Source organism: Haliaeetus leucocephalus, unplaced genomic scaffold, assembly GCF_000737465.1.
Source record: "Haliaeetus leucocephalus isolate CR32 unplaced genomic scaffold, Haliaeetus_leucocephalus-4.0 Scaffold439, whole genome shotgun sequence".
Taxonomy (NCBI): domain Eukaryota; kingdom Metazoa; phylum Chordata; class Aves; order Accipitriformes; family Accipitridae; genus Haliaeetus; species Haliaeetus leucocephalus.
Genome location: NW_010972875.1, coordinates 3,283,530 through 3,308,349, shown reverse-complemented (window position 1 = coordinate 3,308,349; position 24,820 = coordinate 3,283,530). Strand labels below are relative to the sequence as shown.

General features: G+C 40.4%; 1 protein-coding gene across 3 annotated transcripts in view; it reads left to right on the top strand.

Annotated features, from left to right (window-relative positions):
- Positions 1 to 16,674, top strand: part of PDS5A (PDS5 cohesin associated factor A) — an 84,457-nt gene extending 67,783 nt beyond the window's left edge. For 2 of the 3 annotated variants that reach the window (XM_010574454.1, XM_010574451.1), the window contains exons 26-32: positions 1,673 to 1,805; positions 2,455 to 2,574; positions 3,734 to 3,796; positions 9,165 to 9,310; positions 10,553 to 10,658; positions 13,321 to 13,673; positions 15,460 to 16,674. In XM_010574454.1, coding sequence (XP_010572756.1) covers positions 1,673 to 1,805; positions 2,455 to 2,574; positions 3,734 to 3,796; positions 9,165 to 9,310; positions 10,553 to 10,658; positions 13,321 to 13,673; positions 15,460 to 15,463 — 925 coding nt within the window. In that variant the 3' untranslated portion in view covers positions 15,464 to 16,674. Of the gene's footprint in view, positions 1 to 1,672; positions 1,806 to 2,454; positions 2,575 to 3,733; positions 3,797 to 9,164; positions 9,311 to 10,552; positions 10,659 to 13,320; positions 13,678 to 15,459 lie in introns of those variants that run through there. The other variant, XM_010574450.1, reaches the window with a different exon arrangement.
- The last annotated feature ends 8,146 nt before the right edge of the window (positions 16,675 to 24,820 follow it).

Here is a 24,820-nt window from a genome sequence, read left to right as displayed (position 1 = left end):
TTAACATAGATGCTTGCAAACTTGGAAAAGCAGACTGGCTTTGTGTTTGTGTAGTTGTGTCTCTAGTTCATCTTGGTTTTACATGGCCTAAATACAGTCACGTAAAGTAAATACATGCTTAGCAAGTTCCTTAACCGTAATCTGTGATATTTATTCTTATGAAGTTTTTTAAGCTTGTCCTACAGAGGTATGTTTGGGTCTGGGTTTGTCTTTTTCTTCAAAATTCATATTCAAAAAATACCAAAATGGATACAGAGAAAGAACTTATTTTATGTGACTGTGTTCCTCTGGATGCATATTTTTTACATGAAATCACACTGTTGTTCTGGAAAGGTCTTGTTCAGGGTTGATAATAATTTATTTAATTTGTTGGCTTAGTGAGGAAATTAAGCTATTGAAGTTAACACATGTTAACTGGAATTACTGGAGTAAAATTTGTCCTCATTAGTAATCTTTGGACGACACAGGGTTTTGGAGAAGCTTAGTCAGTGTGGTATGTTATCAGTCCTGTATTTGTGCCATTTAAGTGCTTGAGAATGGTGAATAGATGGATGTAAAGGTATCTAACAGATTTAGTTACTGTAGCCTTTGTAGCTCTTCGACGCAAGTCGGAATATAGATGTCTTATTTTATTTGAACACCAGATAACTATTTAAGCGTGTTGATGGAGCACAACCATCTTTTACTTTGAGTTTTTGAGAGAAATATTCCTTAATCTGTTGTGTTACAATCTTTAATTTGTATCAGTTAAGAAGATTGGGGCTTTCGTGGACAGGGAATTCTAATGTTCAGTCATCCTGTTTTTCTAGTTTTTTATTAGCCTCTTTCTACAAGGTAATCTCTCCTCCAGAGCTTCAGAATTAAATTAGCTACTGGCAAAGTCTGCATTTCTCAGACCCACCCATATGTCTTTCCCAACTAAGTCTTATTTTACCATATTAATGACTCTTGTTGACCATCTAGCCACATGCAGCTGTGAAGCTTGATAGCAAATGATAGTGTGGATGGACCAGTTGTGCTTTATATCATAATTGAAAAATTCTTAAAACAAACTTTTAGTCAAAATATAATGGGTTCTCCCTGTAAATAAAGTAGCTTGAAAGAAAGAAAACTGGGAAAGCTAATTCCATTATGTCTAATTGTAAGGATTTCTTTTCCTTCCATATGGAGCATTAGCAAGAATCTGACCTGCTCAGCTTTGGATCTCCTCTTTTATTTGAATTCCAGTATTAAACCATGTAGTGTGGGTAATTGTCTAGCAGCAGTATGATTTGTTTTAGCCTGTTTCAAGTGTGGTCATGGTACATTGTTGATAGGAACGTAGATATAGCCCAAGGTAGTGATTACAGAATTTCATCTAGATGATGGCAGCACCAGAATACTTGCTTCTCTTCATACTTGGATTGGTTAGGCAGTGTTTACAGTTATAATAAGCAGCACACTAATTTGGCAGATTTATTCCGAAGATTACAATTAAGACTCTGTGTGTAAAAGGTCTAGACTCTGTTTGCACCTTCAGATGATTTTACTTCTTTATGATATCTTCAAATTGATTGTGGTTTCTTAAGAAAAAGCTACTACAGCTGACAAAAATTTTTTAAGACATTGCTACATGTGGGAGCTGCAGTATAAAAGCTAGAATGTAATTGCTTGTGGTTTTGTGGCTTTTTAGGTGCCTGTGGTTCATGCTTGAAGTTTTAATGACAAAGAATGAGAACAATAGCCATGCCTTCATGAAAAAGATGGCAGAAAACATCAAGCTTACCCGAGATGCTCAGTCTCCTGATGAGCCAAAGGCCAATGAAGTAAGAAATGCAATTCAGATAAGTGTTGGGTGATGGGCTGAGGGTTTCACAAGCAGTTGATGAACAGGATTTGCAGGAAATCTGAAAGCACTAGCTCAGACATTTTTATGGTCTTTTAGAGGGAGTGTTAATTGCGAGCATTGTCTGCATGTTGCCAATCTCATTCTTTCAGAACCTTGTTGACCTTATCCAGCACACAATACCTAATGGAGTTAATAAACAAAATTTGTTAAATATTCCTGTTACTGCCTGCCTCCCTTATTTTAACTCCTACTGTGTAGTTTCCTGATACAAGTATCTTTTGCTGTTCTGGGAGGAAATACTGTATTATATGGCTACTGTTAAACTTATTAGTTTCTAGCAGAAATGAGAAACCATTTATGGTGATTTGATTGAGTAAGAGCTTCTATTGTATAGCATAGGCATGTAAAGTATTACTAGCTTTTATTATATAGTATCATATGAAAAAAGGGGACTTCTGTGTGTGTTTGGAGAGCCAACAGTATGGTTAATGATGTAATTACAAAATATGTCCTTAGTGATGGTTATTTTAACACATAGATTAAACTTTTTAAAGAACTACATTCTCTGTACTCTGTAAAAAACAGTAAATAATTCCTAAAACATACTTCTCTCTTTTTTTCTTCAGAAACTTTATACAGTGTGTGATGTAGCACTATGTGTAATCAACAGCAAAAGTGCTTTGTGCAATGCAGATTCACCGAAGGACCCTGTATTGCCAACCAAATTTTTTACACAACCTGAAAAGGTAAATTTGTTAATTTTATTTCCAAAGTAATAAGGGGAGATACTTTGATTTTTATAATTGAGAGCTGGTTATCTCCATAACATAATATAATGAGTGGTGAAAGTGCATATATTTTATCCTCGGCAATTAATTTTTTTTAACATCAGCTGTATGCTATGCTATCTATGTATTATGAACGTGTGCCAAATGTTACCAGGTGAGAGCTAATTAGAATAAATACTGATATGTTAGCATGTACTGCTAGATCATTTCATTAAAGTGTTTTACAAGTGCATCTGCATATATAAGACTATATGTATATTCTGACTATATATGAATTAGAAAGCAAAGCAGACAAAAAAGAAAAAGGGAACATTTTTTATCTTAGCTGTGGTATGTTTATATCTGTCAGTAGATGTTTGGCTGTTTTGCTTGCTGTACAAGTTAGTCCTCTTACTGCATAGTAATAGTCTTGGTGAGTACAGCTCTACTGTTGGCGATAGCACTACTGTTGTTCAAGAGGCATACTTCTAAATAGTGTAAGTTGAACCAGAGTAATTTTCTGGACCAAACCTGATGTTTTGGTTGTACTGAAGAATACATTTCACATTTTTCAGTATCTTAGACTGTTAATTAACAGCCTTTCCAGAGTCTGTTTAAGCATAATTTAGTTTGCTTATTTAATTGTGAAATGGCAGATGCCGTGGTAACAGGGACCTGGTATCTGTGAGAGCTACCTGCATTCAGATTTAGTGTTTTGGTCTGTGTAAACTGTACTCAGAGTGACAAAGGTAACAAGTTTCAACTTTACTTTAGAGAAGATGGCACCTCTTTTCCTCTCTTTGGACTTCCCATTAAAAAGATGCAAGTGAAAAAATAGGGAGGGCAGTTTTGCTTCATTTCAAACAATTCATGTTATTCAAGAAGAAAAAATGTTAATCCCAACTTCAAGTGTGGCATACTGTCATTCAGTAATGCTCGCTACAAATCTGCTCCAAAATACTAGTTTGACCTATCTTTATTAGATTGATTCATTTGTCAGCAGGTTGCATGGTGCGAAATATCTGTAGCACTTGATAATGGCATCTAATTTTAGAAGTCAGTTGTGTATATATAAAAAAACAACAGCAAGATTGAGAGATCAAACACAAACTTATTTTTATTTTAATTTTTTATACAGGATTTCTGCAATGACAGGAATTACATTTCAGAAGAGACAAGGGTTCTTCTTTTGACAGGAAAGGTACTGTATTTTGAGAAGTTAAAATTCTTTGAATATTACTTGTGATTTTTTTAAATGTCCTAGACTGCTGTAGTTCAAAGATGGTATTAAGAGTTTGTGTACAATAATTTGTGATTCTTTTGTTTGATGGCATAATTAATGCCTTTAACATACCACCAGGTGAGTACACACCACCAAGATTGTTAACTGTGCACTGAGGCACAGGTTCTTGACCAACTACAGTTTTTTACGTAACTACAGGTTTTTCCATTATTCAGATAAGCGTGGCATGAAATTATGATGCAGATACTGAACTGTGACACCTCAAGCATTGGAGGTCTTAAATTTTCAGTCTTAATGTTTTTAATATAGCTGTTAATGCTGTTAAATTCAACTGCAAATGTCTACACCATTTTGAACATCTCATTTTATTTCAGACATAATTTGGCTGATACCTTCACAGGGGAGAGAAAATACCCAGTCTTGGAGGGTGGCGGGGACAGGACACAATATGGACGCAACAACAACAACAAAAAATCCTAAAAAAAACAGAACCTATTTTTATACCTTTTACCATCAGCTGTCCTTTCTTAAGATTCTGTAGCTGTTTTTCCTAGATTTTGGTTAAACTATGTTGGAATGCTTTTTAGTCTAGCTCAAACAATTAGCAGTTGGGTGGGGTTTTTTTCTTAAACTTAGTGAAAGAGTGCTGGCTAACCCATAAAATAAAAAAATCCTGAGAACAGTATAAACCATGGGTTTAATATTAATTTCATGTGCATTTATTAATTTTCATATTCTGTGTTCCATGAACTGTTACTGCATTAGTTTCTAAAGTCTTCAGTTAGAGCAGAACTTTGTGGTAATTGTTCATTGTAAGAGTAGAGACAAATGATCACTCTGTAAATAGCCCTATCATTTAAAATTGCTTCTTCTCACACTGATTTTTTCATTCATACAAAAAGTTTCCGCTGTCAGAGCAGTTCATGTGGGTGAGGTTTGCTCAGTTGGCAGAATCCTGCCTCTCCTTGCTTCACATTCACCCTATGACACCAGCCTGGATGGTGTGCCTCAGTGAGCTGGGTTGGAGTTATGTCAGGAAGGGAGGAGGCAGAAGACCACCATTCTTTAGCAGCAGCCAGTACCAGACTGGTGCTTTAAATATCCTTAAAAGAAGGTATCTGGCTACTGCTGTAATTGTTTCACCTTTGACAACATTCAAATATAATGAATGAAGCTTTTGAAGCAAGTTGACTTGTGTACTACATTTATCTTTTGATAAGGCATTCAGCAATGTAGATTAAAGCTTTGTCTTAACTAAAAAAAGTCTTACTGGTATAAGACAGGCTTCTCTCCTGCATTCTGTTAAAACAGAGTTAGATTTAGGGGGGAGGGATGTCCCATACCAAGCTAATATTATTTAGGTGATTTTCAGTGTTTTGGGAAAACAAACATTTATTCCATGCTCTAATAGAATACACAAACACATGCTTCTTTTTCTGCCTACTTCCATTTCAGAAAACACAGGTGTGTAAGGATACCCCACTGACTCAGACGAGCAGTCCTTTTTGGCCTGGTAGTGTTTTTCCAGAGGGACCAATACAACATGAATAGGGAGAGTGTGCAAATCCAGCCACTTTCTGCAGTACATTCCCCTTCTTACTCCCCCGGCATTCATAATTTTTATAATGGGATGATAGACTCTGCATCTGTGCCTGTTGGCTTTGCTATCTGCTTATGGACTTGTTCCCAAATTTATCCACTCTGGTTTTGGACATCCTGATGCTCTACCTTCACAACCTCTTATGGCAGTAGGTGCCAGAAATTTTCAACCTGCTGGTTGTGCAGAAGCACTTTCTTTTCTCTCTTAAACAATTTTCTCTCTCCTATTAGCTGTGCCGAATGCTTCCTACTTTTTATAAATACTCAGCAAATTGAGCAAATAAAATATTATAAGAATAATATGTTTAAGTAAATGTTGTGCAGTATTAGCACTGGATGATCCACTTACTGAACATGTGCTCAGTAACAGGCTGTTTCTACAGACATCATTGCTTTTTTTTTGCTAGCCAAATGTTTGCCAGCATCTGTGGTATCTCTGTCCTGCCTGCTCCCTCATAACTTCCACACATGGGAATTACTTTTTCTTGTGGGAACGCTTTAATAAATTAACTTTGTGTCTGAAGAAATGTAAAACTACATGAAGAATGTGACTTGCCAGTTATGAAAACTTCCTTGATTACTCCCCAGAGACCAAATAAAAAAATTCCTGCTGCCCACCCATCCTGACCAAATCAGTCAACAGACACCAGCCATAGCAAGACCCAAAATACCATCACTGTATCGAAGAACCCCAGAATAGATAGATGGTGTTAAATATTTTTACAGTAACTTTCTGTAATAAATGTATACACGTTTCCTACTGTTGTTGTGAACCTAATTCTGCATTACATTTTGAAAAACCTTTCCCAGAGATGCTTTGCTTTGCAAATATAGGATGTTAGAATCATAGAATATCTCAAGTTGGAAGGGACTTAAAAGGGTCATAACTGCCTGCTCCTCACAGGACTAGCTAAAACTAAGCCATATGACTAAGAATGTCATCCAGATGCTCCTTGAACTCTGACAGGCTTGGTGCCATGACCACTTCCCTGGGGAGCCTGTTCCAGTGAGCGACCACCCTCTCAGTGACGAACCTTTTCCTAATGTCCAATTTGAACTTCCCCTGAAGCAGCTTCATTCCATCTCCTCATTTCCTGTCGCTGGTCACCAGAGAGAGGAGGGCGGCACCTCCCCCTCTGCTGCCTCCCTTGAGGAAGTTGTAGACCGTGATGAGGTCGCATATCAGCCTTCTGTTCTCCAAGCTGAACAAACCAAGTGACCTCAGCTCCTCCCCCTAAGTCTTGCCCTCAAGGCCCTTCACCATCTCGGTCACCCTCCTCTGGACACACTCTAATAGTTTGATGTCCTTCTTATACTGAGGTGCCCAAAACTGCACACAGTACTCAAGGTGGGGCCGCACCAGTGCAGTGTAGAGTGGGACGATCACCTCCCTTGACCAGCTAGCGATGCTGTGCTTGATGAACCCCAGGACACAGTTGGCCCTTTTGGCTGCAATGGCACACTGTTGACTCAACCCCAACCCCCAGATCTCTTTCTACAGGGCTGCACTCCAGCCTCTTGTCCCCCAGTTTGTATGTATAACCAGGATTACCCCATCCCAGGTGGAGAATCAGGCACTTGCTCTTGTTGCATTTCACACAGTTGGTGATTGTCCAGCTCTCTAGTCTATCCAGATCTCTCTAAGGCCTCTCTACCCTTGAGGGAGTCCACAACTCCTCCTAGTTTAATATCGTCAGCAAACTTACTTAATGTACATTCGAATCCTGCATCTAGATCATTTACAAAAACATTAAAGGGCACTGGCCCTAAAATTGAGCCCTGGGGAACCCCACTGGTGACTGGCTGCCAGCCTGATAGAACCTATTTACTATAACCCTTTGAGCCCGACCCGTCAGCCAATTGCTCACCCAACATATTATGGACTTGTGTAGCTGTGTGCTGGACGGTTTATCCAGAAGGATACCATGAGTCAGTATCAAAAGCTTTGCTAAAATTCAAACCCACCATATTTTCTGGCTTTGCTTGGTCAAATAGATGCGTGATCTTGTCATAAAAGGAAATTAAGTAGGTTAAACAGGACTTTCCCCTTGTGAACCTGTGCTGGCTATGACCAATGACTGTGTTGTCTCTCAAATGTTTTTCAATAACTCTCACAATAACTTTCTCCATAATTTTACCAGGCACTGAAGTGAGACTGACAGGCCTGTAATTAGACTAGGGTCCCAATTTTCAAGAATGGTAAGAAGGAAGACATTTGCCAGCTTCCAGTCAACTGAAACCTCTCCAGGCTCCCCAAGACCATTGAAAAATAATGGAGAGAGGTCCTGCAATGACATCAGCCAGATTTTCAGTACCCTGGGATGAATCCCATCAGGCCCCATAGATGTGTGCACATCCAGCTGGAGCAGCAAATTTCAAACAAGTTCAGGGTTGGCTGGGAGTTTATCATCCCCCAAGTCATGGTCTTCCAGCACAGGGCTCTGGGGGTCCCAGGGCCCATCGTCAGTGTTGAAGACAGAGGCAAAGAAGGCATTAAACATCTCCGCTTTGTCACCTCCTATTTGTGAGGTGACTGACCTTGTCAAGCAACAGCCCGCTGTTACCTCTGATTCTCCTTCTGCTGTTAACATATTTTAAGAAGCCTTTTTTGTGTCCTTTACAGTGCTGGCCAGCTTGAACTCTAATCAAGCTTTGGCCACACAAATTTTCTCCCTACAGTGGCTAACAGCATCTCTGTAGTCCTCCCGTGTCACCTGTCCTTGCTTCCAAAGTCCGTACACTTTCCTTTTCTGCCTAAGTTCTAGAAGAAGATCCCTGCTTAGCCAAGCTGGTCTTCTGCCCCACTTGCTTGACTTCCGACACTTTGGAATTGCCTGCTTCTGCACTTTTAAGAGATGGCTCTTAAAAAGTGACCAGCATTCATGGACTCCAATACCTTTAAAAACAGATTCCCAGGGGACCTTACTAATTGGCACCTTCAGCAGCTCAAAGTCTGTTCTCCCCATATCCAGGGTCAAAGTTCTGCTGGCAGTTTTTCTCCTATCACCAGTGATTTGAAACTCAACTACTTTGTGGTCACTGTAACCAAGGCAGCCACCAGTCACTACTTCACCCACAAGTCCCTCTGTGTTTACAAACAACAGATCTAGGCAGGCACCTTTCCTAGTCAACTCCCTTAGTACCTGCACCAAGAAGTTATCTTCAACATGCTTCAGAAATTTCCTGGACCTGTTTGTCTTCTCTGTATGATATTCCCAGTTGATGTCTGGGAAGCTAAAATCACCCATAAGGACAAGGGCAGTTGATCTAGAGATATCCCTTAATTCTTTGTAGATTAATCAGTGTTGTCATCCTGGCTGGGTGATCAGTAGTAGACTCCCACAACAACATCTGCTTTATTTGCTTTCCCTTTCGTCCTTACCCAGAGGCTCCCAGCCATATTGAGACTGAAAGAGTATTGCCACATCCTTTCAGTCCCCTGATATTACCTAATGTTCTGGCTTTCATTGAGACTCCTCCAGCTGCTATCTCTTCAAAACATGAGAGAGAGGAAGGCAATTGATGTAGTGCTGTTAAATTATGAGAAATTAAAGTAGGATAGACAGTGGGTTTTAAGTGAAGATGAGGTCTGTAGTTCTAAATGGTTTGCATCGTGATTGAGACTGTTAATCCAGAAGAAGTATTTTAAAATACTCAAGAAAATATTGTAGACATTAAATATGTATCTGTAGTTCCCATTTTGTAAGATTTAAACATTTTCTTCTAGCCAAAACCAACTGGTGTACTAGGTACAGTAAACAAACCGTTATCTGCAACTGGAAGGAGACCGTATATTAGAACTACAGGATCGGAGACTGGAAGCAATATCAGTGTAAACTCTGAGCTGAGCTCTTCTGCAGGAAACAGATCAAGGTACAGGAGTTTGAAATTACTTTCATGAACTCTTTACTTCATGTTCTCCAGTGTGCTTGCATGTTTTAGGACAGGAGATGATTTGGGGTGTGTGCCTATGTTTTTGAAGAGTGTCTTTATTTTGTTAAGTTTCAAAGAAATATAATAGTTCTCCATAGGTAAAATCTCTATCTTTGCTTTTTGGTTTGGGGTTTTTTTTCAGTAGACAAAAATTCAGTACAAGGTTTAGGTGTGGCCTAAACATATAATACAACAGAAGAGACACTATACTGTCTGAAATTTTGGTGGTTAATATTCATAATATTTTTATATCTGAAAATATATTAATTGAAGAGACCAGCTATAATTAATACTAAACAGATTTTGAAATTTAGACATTTTTGATGTGTAAATTAGGATTAATCCTGATTGGTAGCAAGAAACATTTTTTGATGTAGATGAAATATTCTGACCTATTTAAGAACAATTAAAAAGAGCTTGCTGAAGAGGACCAGGATCTCAGTGGAAAGATGCAACATATGATTGCAATATTCAGTCTTTCTTATAGTAAGTGTGATTTTTATGTGGACCTAGAGTTTTTAAATTTGTCATAAATCTGGAGAAACAGTTTACACTTTCAAATTTTAAGATTGTTTAATTTGTTTTAGAATTGATTAACTGGCTAAGATAAAGGGTTAAAGAAAGTAGAGAAAGTTAACTCTAGTTGCTACGCTTCATAAGGCCGAAGGGAAATATTAGTCAGTTCAGAATTTGTTCTGTAAGTGTGCATGGTATATGCTGTAATAATCTTGGGGTTTTTTTCTAAAACTATTTTGGTTTTAAAACTAGTGTATGTTTGTGTAAATTAACTTGAAGTTTTGAGCACTACTGGTCTTTGTATTTCTTCACTACCTTTGCCAGTATCATCTTTTTCTATCTGGAAAAACAGCACGTCCTTGTTTAGAGCATTGTTCATAAGTTTGCAAAAAGAATTGTATGGCACTGTGCATGTGATAAGGGATTTGGCTCAGTAACTAGCCAATCCCTTTCTGACCTTTTCCAGTTGTGGGAAAGAAAATGTGTGAACTTGGGCAAATTCAGCTCTTTTTTAACTAATTTAGCCTGCCTGCATTGACGATGATGATGATTATTGTTGTTGGTTTGGTTTGTTTGGGTTTGGTTTTTTTTTTTAATAATTGCAAACATTTTTCTTCTTTTGTTCGATATATTTTGGTTTTATTTTGTCTTCAATTATGCTACCAGGGAACAAAGTTCAGATATATCAGAAACTGGGGTCAGTGAAAATGATGAAAATCCCGTGAGGATTATTTCAGTCACACCAGCAAAGACAGAACCTGTGAAAAACAAGGTATGTCTGGGGATTTTATGGACTGTATCTCTATAATAAGCTTGGCATTGGGGGATTATTCAGTACACATCACTGCAGGTCGTCTCTGAGGAACTGGTAATGTCCGATTTCATTTCATGTAGTTATATCACTTTCCTAGCCCAATAGAAGGCCCCTTATTTTCAAAACTACTATTTATTTTATTGTGAGTAATTAATAGAGCTCATATGCTCAAAAATAACACAGGCAAATTGGAAGGGAATTCCTTCTTTTTTTCTAAAATTCCGAAAGATTCCCTTCTTTATTCTATGTTTTCCAGTAAGGCTGCGATTCAGAGTGAAGGTTGACACCTGTGGCTTAACTGAAGGTATTGCCAGGAAAATTTCAAGTGGTCCTCTAGCATGAAATAAACATCTAACTTTTGGATCGTGTCACAACTAAAATATTATTTAAACTTTGAGGACTTTTAATGCTTTCCCCCCTTTCCATTAGAGAGAGAGGATCATGCCTAAATCATAATGATTTTTTAACTTAAAAACCATACAATTGCATGAAGTTTAACCAGGGTAAATATTAAGTCCTGCATCTGGGATAGATTAAACTCAAGCAGCAGTACAGCATGTTGGGATCTGCCTGGCGGGGGGTGTAGGTTAGCTGAGAAGGAACTGAGGGACCATGGATGACCAGTGGAGCATGAGTCAGCAGTGTGCCTTGGCAGCAGTGAGGGCAAGCTGGGTCCTGGGCTGCATCAGCAAGGGTATAGCCAGCAGATTGAGGGGTGTGATTATTCCATCCTCTTTGGCATTCATTAGGCCCCACCTGGAATACTGTGTCCAGACTGCTGTGTCCTCGCCAGTTCAACACAGATACTGAAAAACTGGAGAGAGCTTTGCAGAGGGCCACCAAGATACTAAAGGCTTGGAGAAGTTGTCATATGAAGAAAGGTTGAGAGCGTTGGGTTTGTTCAGCCTAGAGAAAAGAAGCTTTGGGGGAATCTGTTCAGTCTTTCAATATCTAAAGCATATTTATGGAGAAGATGGAAGTACTCTCTTCTCAAGGCTGCATGGTGACAGGACAAAAGGCTAAAGGCAGAAGTTGCTTCAGGGGAAATTCCATCTGGATGCAAGCAAGCAAAAAAAAAAACCAAAAACATTGTGAGAAGAATTAAACTCTGGAATAGGTTGCCTAGAAAAGTGGTGGAATGTTGCTGTTCACAGCTTGGCTTGTTAAGGGCCCTGGATAACCCCTGAGGCCCTGCTTTCAACAGAAAGTTTGACCAGATGATTTCCAGAGGTCACTTTGAACCTACATGATTCTGTGATTCTAAAATCAAAATAGATTTTTGTAATAATGTGGGGATACATAGGTGGTTCATGCTGTATGCATTTTAAGAAGTTGTATATCTACTCAGTCTTTTCTGATTAGATGAAATCAGAGTAATAAGCAGGTGGTTCGGATTTGTATCATCACATAGGAAAGTTAGGTTTTTCTTAATCTTCTAAAATAACATCCACGTGATATTCACACCCGTGAGCTAATAAAGAAGAAAAAATCTTTCCCAAATTTCAACGTATGGTTCCTTTTTTGGTTCTTTTTCCCCAAAAATAGGGTTCTTCTGAAAAGTTAGAGAAGTTAGGCAAAGCATTTATGAAATAAATCTTAAAAAATGCTTGCTAGGTTCTTGAAACCTGACTTTAGTTGAAATTTTCAAAGAGTGGTTATCTGTGAAGTTCTTATGAATAGCAGTTGTAAATGTCTGCTATGAAGCTGCCAGAACAGTAATAAAGATTACAGAGACTGCCCGACTTATTTAAACATTTAAGAATATTTAACAAAAAAAGTCCTTCGTTCAGACACAGCACTGATAATAGTGAGTGACCTTAACTGGTTTGTTTGAAATTGCGAAGTCATCCCAGCCATACTTCTTCAGTACCCATTTCTCTGCCCCTCCTCCTAACTGTTTCGGAAGCCAGTGTTCAAATGAAGGTCTAGCATCCAGTTGTTTCCATATGAATACTTTTCCTATGTAGAGACCTACGTTGCCACCACTTTTTCTGTTTCACATATACAGACACCGCTTCATGAAATTTAATTACTTCCATTACCTTGTTCAGCATTTTGAGAAGAACATGCATGTAGGCCATACCTATTCAGACATGACAAAGAATTCACAAAGACAGCAAGTTTCATTTGTGACTAGGTCTTACTCCCTTTATTCCCTGCAAGCATTGTTTTTTTGGGGTGTTTGGGTGGTTTTTTTTTTTCCTTTTACTGGCATTTAGGGCTTTAGTAATCTGCACCTTTGCTGTACCAGAATCATTACTCTTCTTCCTCGGTTCTTTTCTGTCAGTTGGCAGAGAGGCAGTAAAAGGAGCTTGTCCTGAAGAACCATCATGGGAGGAGCTGAGATTATTAGTTTTACTGTAATCTCACTTTCAAGCAACTAAAAGGAACACTAAAAGGAAAACTTATGCACAGTGTAGAAAATCTTTTTGCAAGGTTAATGTCCGAAATCCCATTTAGTAAAACTTTATACTAGGTCTAAGACCAAAGACCATGTGATGTGGTTTTATAAGAACACTTACTGTTTTATAAACTCATGTTTCTGCTGGAGGGAGGTAACAATTTGAGTTTGCCTTTGGGAATCTATTTTTTCTTCACATTCATGATTTTTATTTTCTAGGAGATGAATTCTGATCAGGCTACACAAGGAAACAGCACTGAACGTGGGAAAAAAAGACCAGCAACAGCATCTGGAACTGAGAATATTCATCAAAAACCAGAAGAAAAAAATGCAGATGAAACAGGACCATCACTCGCAGCAAAAACCAGGAGAGGGCGTCCACCCAAACCTGAACCTCAGGGTGCCACTGCAAAAAATGAGGAAACAAGTAAACCACCTGTCAGGGGAAGGAAAAGGGCAGCAGTCAGTCAAGAAAGTCCAGGGAGTTTAGAGGCAGGTAATGCCAAAGCACCAAAACAGCAAGACACAGCAAAAAAGCCAGCAGCAGCACAGAGGCAAATTGATCTACAAAGGTAAAAATAAATAAATAAAATAATACATGGGTGGGGTGGGCCTTTCCTGTCTCAAGAAAGACCCTGAATTTACAATTATAACAGATCTAGCATAGTTAAAGGGCACAACTAAATCACAGTGATTTATAAACACCATGGTCCAACATATATTGTGTTCTATTATTCAAAGTAAATACCAGGGCAGCTGGAATTGGAGAAGGGAATTTGTTTGGTCAGAACAGGATAATCTAACCCATTTTCACCAAATTTTTTTTTGTCTGTTGCATCTTGGTTCCCCTTAGTAGCATTGCTATGTAAAAGAACTAAAGAGTTGAGGGTGTTTCAGTGCATTCGTTAATGCCAGGTACACAGGAATTCAGGCGCTCTGCTCTGCTTCAGTTCATTGATAACAAAGGCTTAAAAACCAACCATCTTTAACAAATAGAATAAATTATGATTCTAACTGTAATACTTCTCTGGTGTTTTGGGTCTGTGCTTGTTTAATATTAACAAGAATATATTTTAAGTAAATCAAAAGCAGAATTTGGAACTGTGTAAACTACAAAACAGCTCTTGGATGATAATTTATTTCCAATATAAACAAATGACAAATGCGCATAAACACTGAGAAATTTGTTTAGCTGAATCTGATACAATAATTTAATGCACAAGTATCCAAAGTTGTAGAGCAATAAGATAAGGTCAGCAAACCAGTGTGCTGGAAGAAATCACAAATTAATCTAAAGGAAGAAAGAATCACTGGAATGATTTCTTGCTAGAGATTTTATAAATTGAAGATCTTACAGAGAACCTTGAGCAAAAAGAATTACCTTTTCCTCTCACAGCAAGGTTCATGCACTATTAAATTGTTCAGTCTTTCAAGAGGGTAATACATGTGTACTGCCATGCAATGCTTGTTTTATTAAGTTTTATTAAGTCTTCATAAAAAGTTGCACTATCCATAGCCTTTAATAAGCCACCTGTATCAGACAGCTTCTTTAAAATATATAATACCTCAGTGTTTCTTGGAAAAAATACCAAAACCTTGTTAACGTTTTTCAGAAGCCAGGTGCTTGGAAGTGATGGAGATTCACTGTTGGAGATAGACTCAAGTCCAGAATATTCCCAAAATGCAATGGATCTTTTTAAGGCCTGTGGGAGCAGCCAGGAAGATACTGAGGATACAGAGATAGCAGAGGGAGGCTTCCTTAAGGTGTAGCAGGCATCTTGTATAGGAAAATTCTGTGGTTTTTATTGTAGCTTATACAGTAAGGAATCAAATAAGTTTGTCTATCTTCTAGAAAAATGTATGTAAAAATAGCAATATCTGATAGGGTTTTTTTGCTTTTAAGTAGACATGTACAAGTTACTGTAAATATTTGAAAAATATTTGAAGTGGTGCTTGTTCTTAAGTAAGAACAGGCTATTTTTAGAAACCTGGGTAATTAAATACAATTAATTAGAGCAAGTTACCATTCTTATTCTCTGATTCCAGTGAAAGCTATGGATAAATATATTTCTGTTTATGCTGAAAAAACATTACTTGGTTATGGAATTATTATTATTATTCAACTTGTGAATTTCCAAGATTATCAGGAATTTGTGCTATACAGTAAGGAATTTCAGTTATATTCAATTAATTATGTAATTGTTGAGAAGATACAAGATAGAATTGGAAGAATCACAGTATAAAGAGTGTAAAAGCTAAAATGTAAAAAAGATATAAGTAGGATTTTGATTCAGAATGAATTGTAATTTCCATGTCCTTACAATTAACTTTTATTTCCTTTTCTCGCTCCCCAAAAAGGTAAAAAGAAAACTTGCTCGAAAAGGGAGGAAATGAAGGCCAAATAAAGGCATGCTCCAAGCTTCTGCAAAAACTAGGATTCAGAAATTTCCTGTACAGGAACTGAAATTACTTCAAAACACACAGCTTTCAGCTCTGAAACCAGAAGGAAAACTATGCTTCCCTTTCACGTGAAATTAATCCTTCTCAATGGAAATGTAAAGCAGAAACTCTTGAGAAAGAGGCTAAAAGCATCTGTACTTATTTCCCCAGAGACTTTTTTTATGAAAAGTCAATAATTAAGCAAATTGCTTAACACTTGGTTCCAGTTCCTGCATTCTGGAGTTTAAAAGTGTATTTACACCATTAATTTTCATGCTGCATTTTTTTTTTTTTTTTTAAAGAAAGTCAGAGGAGGTCCTTACACTGACATTGCAAATTTATGATTCTAGAGCCAGGTATTCCCATGTTTCACAGAAAAAGTAGAAGTCTACTGAATGGATTTTAAACAAGACTAGAGGAGAGGAAAAAAAAAAATCGCAAAAAAATTTTTTTGCTTTACTTTTGGAGACTGTTTTATGTATAATTCTTTCTGCCTGCCTACTTTTCTGCAAAAATAAGATGTACAGATTTCAGTTCCCTGCTATGAAAAGTCATGTGGTGGCAATTTTATAAATGTTGCTTTCTGATTTTTATCAGAGTGGGAAAGTAATCACTTAAAATTATTATTAATTCGCAAGTAGACATTTCATTTTTTAATTTTCCCTCCATTTTAGTTTAATATAATTTGCAATAAATGTACATATTGATGTTTGTTTTATAAAAACATATATCACTTTTAAGTGTTTTTACTCCTACGGTTCTGTTGGAATATTCTAAATTTTAAAGGAGTAAAGACAGTCCAGCATTTGATTTTATAATGTTTGTCACCAGATTTTTATTATTGATGTAAAGAAAAAAAAATCAATTTTTAAAAATAGTTGGACTTTGGCAGCTTTGTAAGGAAAGTTGGAAATGTTTAGGATTGCTCTCAATTTTAAGCATTGTGCTGATTGGAAGTAAGTCTGTTTTGCATTTTGTCTTCCTGTCCAGGCTCATTTTTTAATGTTTATTTTAGAAGATTGTTGCATCAATATTATGTTTCCTGGCATTGTTCAGCATAGATACAGTGTACACTTTTATGTACACATGATCATATTTAAGTTTGTTGCATAAAATAAACGCTTCTAGGTGTCATGTGGCAGTCTTTTTAATTTTTTTTTTATTTATTTTCTTTCACGGAAAACTACTTGCTATATCTGTGCATGGTCTTGGATGTTCATAGAAATATTGTATGGAGCAAAGAAGTTATAATGCAGACAGTTACATAGTTTAAAAGATAGAGGTTTTTTAGGTGAAGTTAGTGCTTTATCTTGTAAAGTTGTATGGGAAGAAGGAGGTTGGTCTGCAGAGTGACAGTGTACAGTTCACTTTGTTTCCCTGTGCCTCAGTTCCCCATTTCTCTTCTGCAAATTGTCTTGAAATCCCTTGATTCATTGTAGAAGAGCTGGATACTGTTGACATCAGATGAAGATTACTTGCTTTCCTAAAATGGGTAGGGTACAGTTGTGTGCTGTAGAATAATGACTAAGTCTGCCTTATCGAGTGTTTAGCTGGTGTAACAGTTATTTTTCCTCTGTAACAGAGAAAATTGGATTCTCTTCACAAAGCAGTATATGCAACTCTTTTTTCTAAAGCAATCTGCGATGCTTTGACTAGAAGGATTTGAAATGCTTTTGACAGAGGGAGACTGGGAGATTTTAAAAGCATTTAATTACACTTCCATCAGGGTTTCAATTTCTAAAACTGAAATAATTTCACAAGATGGATTTACTGATCATAATGCAGTTTCTTTTCAGTGCTCTGGTCCAGTACTTCCCTCATGCAAAAGTTACAGTATTTTGGTTTAAACCAAATTTAAAATGTTTTTGTTGGAAGTTTTTAGGTGCTACCTAAAAAACAAACTCTCTTTTAGAAATGAGCTCTGGTACCTAGTGGTGTGCTTCTAACAATGATTTGAAATCTGGACTTGACAAATCTTGCAAATATTCAGAATTGTTTCCAAAAGCTTTGATTTTTGTGAAGTGGATGATTGTTGGGGTTTGTTGGGTTTTTTTCCTTTTCTTTTTTGGTCAGTTTTTAATCAGTTAATGTCAAGTTACTCAAGGAATCATCAGAATAATTTAGGTTAGAAGGGGTTTCTGGAGGTCCGGTGCCATGCGCAGCGCAGGGTTTTCAGTTGGCTTTCTACAAACAGTTATGTAGAGTTTTTTTCTTCTGTTTTTTTTTTTTTTTAAGGGGACATTTGAGTTACTTCTGTATGTTGATTATCAGCATAGTCAAAGAAAATCAGTACATTCATGCAACAACTTAATGCTGGGCATAATTGGCTGAGCAAAAATGCAGCATACAAACTATAGAAAAGGTCTAGTGGTGGCCCACTGGTTTCTTTTCAGAACTTGCCCCAGAGGAGGCTACATACAGAATTTCTCTGCCTGCCCCCCACTACTCCCTTGCCAAAATCCTGGGAGCACCCATGGTACAGCTCAGAGTTGCCTCAGCGATGGATGTCTTTCTGTAAGAACAGTATCCCCTAAGGCCAGGGGTCATTTCAGCAGTCTCACTTGTGATAGCAAGTAGTTGTGAACTGTCAGCCTTTATAACAAATACAGGGAAGTACAGGCATAAGTTTTAGACATACATAATTTATGCATTGCTAGTACTTCTTCTGACGCTTTAAAAATAAAATCTATTAAAGAGTAATCAATATAAAACTGTGGAATTGAAGGCAAATTATTCCAAAGAAAGAGGCTGGGGGCTTTGTATTTGGCCTTCTCTGAGTTTTTAAATATTTTACATAAGAATGGGGATTCTCTCATTGTAATAAGAAAACTGATGTTCAGTTTCTCACTTGTTAATGTGTGATAAAGAATAAAAGGAAGCCCGATAAAACCCAGTCTTTATGGCTTTTATCCAGTGTAGGATTTAAAGGTGCTGAGGTTTCACGTTCAGTTACATAGAGCTAAGTTATCATCATCTTTAAGTTCCCATCTTCATAAAAGTGTGGCTTTGTTTCTTAGCGGACATACATTTATTTCTGTTTCTTTGTGTCCTCTGATGCCTGGACTGCACAGCTTTCATAACAGTAAGACAGGAAGGCTGTTCTGAGAACATACTTTGTAACATACTAAATTAAACCTCTACCGCTCAACAAAATTAAATCTGAATAGTTGTTTTGGACAAAATAATAATGTTTTCTAGAGCAATCTTAAACAGGAAAAATAATACACATTACAAATCTTTTCTGCACATGCTGACAAGCCTTTAAATTTTCAGAACTGATAAATAACAAATCCTTATCTAAAATGTATTTCCAGCCATTAGATACTTAGCACATGTTGTTGGACCAAGTTCAACATCAGACTGGCTCTTGAGTTTCAAGTTAACTGATGGGGCTATCACAGCTGAACTGTCTCCTCTAAAGATCTGAAAAGATTTGGGATCACCAAACATTTGCAATACGCAGGAAATTTGCTTCAAAAGGTCATCCATGTGGATCCTAGTTCACTTGCATGTGTGCTCCATTATTATATTTATCAGCAGTAATAGGTTTGTGCGTGGAAATCAAGTCCCAGATTGATGCTCAAGGAAATAGTCCAAACGAAAGCATCTGGACCATGAAGTCTATGTGCCAGCCAGGCTGCAGGTGTGCAGAGCTGATAACCAGGCATTTCTCACAGAGCAGTTGGTCTCAGCCCAAGGAATTGTATTTCAGTGCAGGAATAGGTTTGCACAGGGAATAGCAAGGTGTTAAACAGCAATTAGCAAAGTCCTGTACAGCAGCACTTGATACGTCCCTTCAAGCCTTCCCCTGCTTAAATTTCTGACAAGGAGGGAATCATCCTGCTGATGAGTACCCCAGGTACTCAAAACGGTCAGAGGGAAGCTCAAATAGTAAGATAAAGTACTCCTGAACTTCAAAGACCAACAGCAGCTTCCATTCCTTAAAGAGTTAAGCCCGACATTCCCTGGATCCATTTACCTTGCTTCCTGGAAGGCAGCACACAAGACTGGACTTCCTCAGGAGCAGGACTTGGAAGTCCTGGTGCAGAAGCAGAGGCGGTGGCTGACAGCCTCTCCCTTCCCTGCTGCACAGCCTGGGTCAGGAGAGTGGATCCAAAATTTCTTATTTCTGTGGTTTTACCACATGAGAGACCAAAGGGGGTGAGCGACCCAGTTTCTCCCTTCAATCTCACACTCTGTGATCTTCTAACTGTGAAGGTGGCCAGTCCCACAGCTCCCATCCGAGATTCCTTAGCACCAAGTCACTGTGGTGACCCACAGGATGACTGCTTTCACAAACCTGACTTGCTAGAATAATTCAGAGTAGGAACATCTCTCACTCAAGGCAAGTTCCAGGCCTTACTTTCTGTGGTCTGAAAGGAAATGAGCAAGTTTTTGGCATTTGCAGCTGCTTGTAAAGAAACGAGTGGGACCACAGCAAAAGGTTGGTTCAGGCTTGTTCCAGTTCAGATAATCTCCCCCTCACTCGGGCTACAAAAGCCGAAGCAGCAGCCATGCTTGCTCCAGTAATTGGTAGGAGCAGCGTTGCGCCTGAACCAGCCGGCATCACGTGTGCCTCAAGACTATGTGAGTGCATTCCTTGGTGTCACTCACGGGTGCTTGACACAAAGAGTTACTGGAATTACTGCCTGCAACAGGCAGCGTGCAGTCGCCATACCATTGCCTTGGAAGAAGTCCTGCTAACCTGATGGAAAGACTGTCTGACCTGCAGCAGAGCATCTTCTCTCTGCCTAGCGAAAGTCATGACAAACTTCTATCAGGGAACTGTCTGACAGTGCAACGGCTGGGTGTTGCGAGCCAACAGGAGGAAGAGTCAGGACTTTAGCTTTGGCAAGAAATGATTCTAAGAAGCCGTTCAACTTTGAACCTGGTGGATTCATCACCAGCTGCGCAGCTAGGTCCACAGTCAGCTGAGCTGAGACATCCAGGGGCAACACAGATGGGCAGCACAGCTGAGTCCTGTGTTACTTGGTGAGGGGGGACAGCCATTGGGAGACATGTCTGCTTTTCAGTGGGAGCACAGAAGTTATCCGAGCTAATTTGTAATTCACTGAATCATGCTGGCAGCAGTGTAGTCTCAGCAGCTTGTCAGCTGAGGCAAGCAGCATGACCAAATAGCTTTGCGTACACTGAGCGTCCTCCTCCCACAGCAAGACTGTTATTTCACCAGCCACAAGAGCTCAGATGTGTGTTTGTAACGCTGCAAGGCAGGCGTGCTCCAGAACAAGAAATACACGTTTTGCTCCTTAAGTTCAGGAGTTTAATTCTCCTCTCATTGTCCTGGAAGTGGAGATTGATGTATGTTGACCCTGGTGCACCGAAGCTGCTGAAGCAAGAGATGGCGGGCGATTATGGCTGAGTTGCTTTGGCGTGGGGTCCGATTGCTGTAAAGCAGATGGGTTATCACTGTGTGCTCCAGAAAATTCATAGGCGATAATCTGATTTCTTACCTTGGCATGGCATAGTTGCAACAGCCAGCATCTGGCTGGGCGGTGGACATGTAGTCTGGCACCCTACCGCAAGGAAAGCTGGGACGCTCAGAATATTTTGCCCTGCAGTATGAGTGAAAACTCAGATTTGCTTTGCTATATATTCAGGTGCCTCTGCATCGTCCATCTCAGTACTGTCCCCAAACCAGAAGTGGTGTGGGCTTAGACTCGTAGCAGAGTTCCAAGCCATCAGTCTTCTCTCAGGAGGTTTACGTGCCATCTCCAGAGCACGTGCAGGGTGCCCTGCACGGACACTGCACTGCTCCCTGCTGCCAGCAGCTATGCTCTTTTCCATTTTCTGTGAAATTAGGAGAGGTTGTCACTGTCCAAGTAATTCATGCCATCACCTCTTGGCTGCTTCCATCCCTGAGTGTTCCCACAAAAGGAGAGCACAATCTGTGGTCTGGGTAAATCATTCTGGATGGTGGTAGCAGTAATTGCTGTTCATCCTTCCTCATGCCATTACACTAGGACAGGATTCGGGCTGGGATGTGGACAAGGAAGCCACTCTGCAGACCCTGGGAGTGGACACGACTACAGGATTTCTGTACCTTCCCTTAAGTGCCCTTTCCCATCCCCTTTTCTCAGCCTTCCAGCCACAGTACGTTGCTTCCTGGCTGCTCTTCAAGGCCCTCTTTGCTGTATCCATCCATGCTTGCACATTGCGTTACCTTCTCACTTTCCACTACGTGAGCTTAGCTTGTAGCATAAAAAGATTTGGGGAGAAAGAGGGCTCCGTGCTGTGAAAAACTTCAGATGCTTCTGAGGGGGATGCGTTCACAGTTTATCAAGTTCTGCTTTAGTGACAAGATTTTAAACTCAGCTTTTCCCACAAGGATGCTCTGTGTTCAGAGCAGGTGTCCTCCCTAATTCAACACAGGTTGCTGCTGTTACTTGCTCCCTTCGTCAAGTGGGGAGTTGTTTCTCACAGCACACCTACCGTGCAGATTCTGGCTCTGGTAACCTGTATGTTACTGTAATGCCACCCGGTCTATGAGCCACACAGTCATCTCGGGAGCTGCCTGAGAGTCTGTCAACATGCACTGAATGGCAAAATTTCTAAATGCTTTAGGGAAATTTTCTGGTCATCTGGGCTATTAAAAGCTATCCCAGGAGATCCAGCATTCCCCCACCCAAAAGAAGTAGTGTGTATTTTTAATCCTTTCTGGTTTCTGTACATACCAGATCATGGTGGCATTTACAGTCCTGTTGTCTTGACTGTGAGGTAGACATGGTCACTTCTCTGGCTCTCCAAGCTTCAAAGACATCTTCCTGGTAAGGTCATCCATTATAGTGTATAATGTGTACAAATACATAAATGGGAGAGGGTAAACAAATGGAGCCAGTCTCTTCTCAATGAACACACATCAAGTTGTGCTTGGAGGTGCATTCCCTAGAGAAATGGGTGGTTGATTTATTTATTTGAGCATTTGGCTCCGAGTCCTCTAAAACGATGATGATTGATTGTTTCCATTGAGCATTACTTGAACTTGGGCTGCTCTATACAAAGTTTCGTCAGGAGCTTCACGTCACAGCAGGAGCTATTTCCTCTCATTTTCTTTTCCTGCCGGTCCTGGTTTTTTTGCCACGACAGTCACTTGTAACACCAAGTTCAACGTGTCGATGGCACTCAGATCCAGTAAGGGCAGCATGTGGGAATAATGCAAGGGCTTTTTTGTATAATCTCCTGGAACCTTCAGGCACTGACCCTGCCAATACACTGACGCAGCAGATGTTACCGAAATCCTTCTAAGTAGGATAATGGCAGGAGCTCTGACCCACTTAAAAAAAATAATTAAACCAATATATTTATTTTATTACAGTTCAGGCTGGCAGCAGCTCCCTTAACGTGCAAGCGGCTGTGCGCGTGGCAGAAGCTTTTGGAGTAGCAGAGCTGAGATGGTGGGATGCTGCGGACCGGCGAGAGCGGCGCTGCAGGGATGTGTAGCACGGAGGAGCCGGGCTCGCCCTACATGCAGCTGCGTCTTGGCGGGCACTCGCCCCCCCACCCCATCCGGGGTCTTGTCTGGGCCTGCAGCCCAACGCTGCCTGGGACGGCCCCTGCTGTGGGGCTGGACGGGAGGGACGTCTGGCCCGCTTCATCTCCTTGCAGAGAGGAAGAGCCCGGTGCCATCTTCGCGAGTGACTTGGGGCAGAGAAGCACCTAACTCCTGCCATGCACCTCGGCATGTTTTTAAGGGCCTAAACAGGCAAGTGCTTATTCCCTAAGCCACAGGTACTCTTAGCACGCACCTCAGCATCGCAGCCACCTGAATGGCCGTGCGCCCGGTTGAGACCCCCAGTCCCGAACCTCGTGCTGGGGGCAAAAACCTGACCCAACCCACAGCAGAAACACGAAGAGGTGCCTCTTCCAGGGGAGCAGAGGGCTGGAAGGGGCTCCAGGAAAACGTTCCTGTTTCCAGGCCAAACTTACTCCTCACCCACTAATGCCAGCCTGAGATCATGTCCCTTGCAGGTGACCTGGGCACAGAGGAACGCCCGGCACCACGTCCACCTGCTTGACTCATCGTCCTCCCGCAGGCTGGCTGCGGGCTGCTGCTCCCTGAGGCTTTTCGCGTGCCCGTGGGGAGGGGGACAGGCACCACCAGTGCTGTGGCACCACTTCGTCCCCCACCACCTCACTGCATCTCCTTACACGCTTTCTCCAAGCACGTTGCGTCTGACCAGCAAAACCCTTTCCCATGTAACCACCAGGTATTAGATACTGTTCGGCCATTTTTGAGAGCACCCTCCACCCCCAGAGCTAAGATCACAGGCGTAGGGGCCTTCCTATTAGATTTAGTAAGACAGACTTGCCATCTTATTCAGATCTCAAAAGCTCAAGTCGCATTTGTTATTTGGTCCCTCTTCAGCCTTGAAATCCCTTAACGGCCCTGGTAGTGTGTTCCTCCTCCAAAAGACACTTACTTACTTACTTACCCTGTTGTGCCCAAGCCCCCTCTCCCCGCCACCCTCTGTCCAGGGAGTTGCACCACACGTCAAGGACACTAGTTGCTCTGCCAGGGGAGCAAGGGAGGGTTCCTGCTCTTATGTTTCTCCTTGCATGCATATTTTCCTGAGGATGGTTTTGGAAGCTGCCCAAAGCAGTTGACCAAGAGGATACCAGAATTGCATTTGATTCGGCTTCACTGAACTGCTTTCTTTCCAAAACATCATACCTTTAAGCCAAAACACCTTTTTTTTTAAAAAAAAAAAACCTTTTTTTTGCTATCAAGAAGGCTGTGTCATTTCACACCTACAGGCTGTGGCCCTTTTGCATCTGTTTATTTCCTTCTTTTGCAGAGACACTGACAGACACAGATCCCCCGAGTCCAGGATCTCCTGGGCAGACAGCAGTCTGCCTCCGGCCCAGCAGATCCGGACCCAGCACACCAGCTGTGCACGGCCTCTCCGGTGCTGGGCAGAGGGGCAGAATCGCCTCCCTTGACCTGCTGGCAACACTTTGCCTAACGCAGCCCAGGATACTGTTTGCTGCCTTTGCCACAAGGGCAGGGTGGTGGCTCACGTTCGACTTGGTCCAGGTCCCCAACCCCCAGGTCCTTTTCTGCCAAGCTGCTTTCCAGTTGCCCCAGCACATACTGGTGCCTGGGTTGTTCCTCCACAGGTGCAGGACTCTGCACTTCGCCTTGCTGAACTCTGCATGGGTGAGGAGAACGGCACAACAATACAAAGAACAACTCTCTCCCTCTTTGTTCTTAAGAACCTTTTGGCTTTGGTTTGGTTTTTTTTTTTTTCCCACATCGGCATCA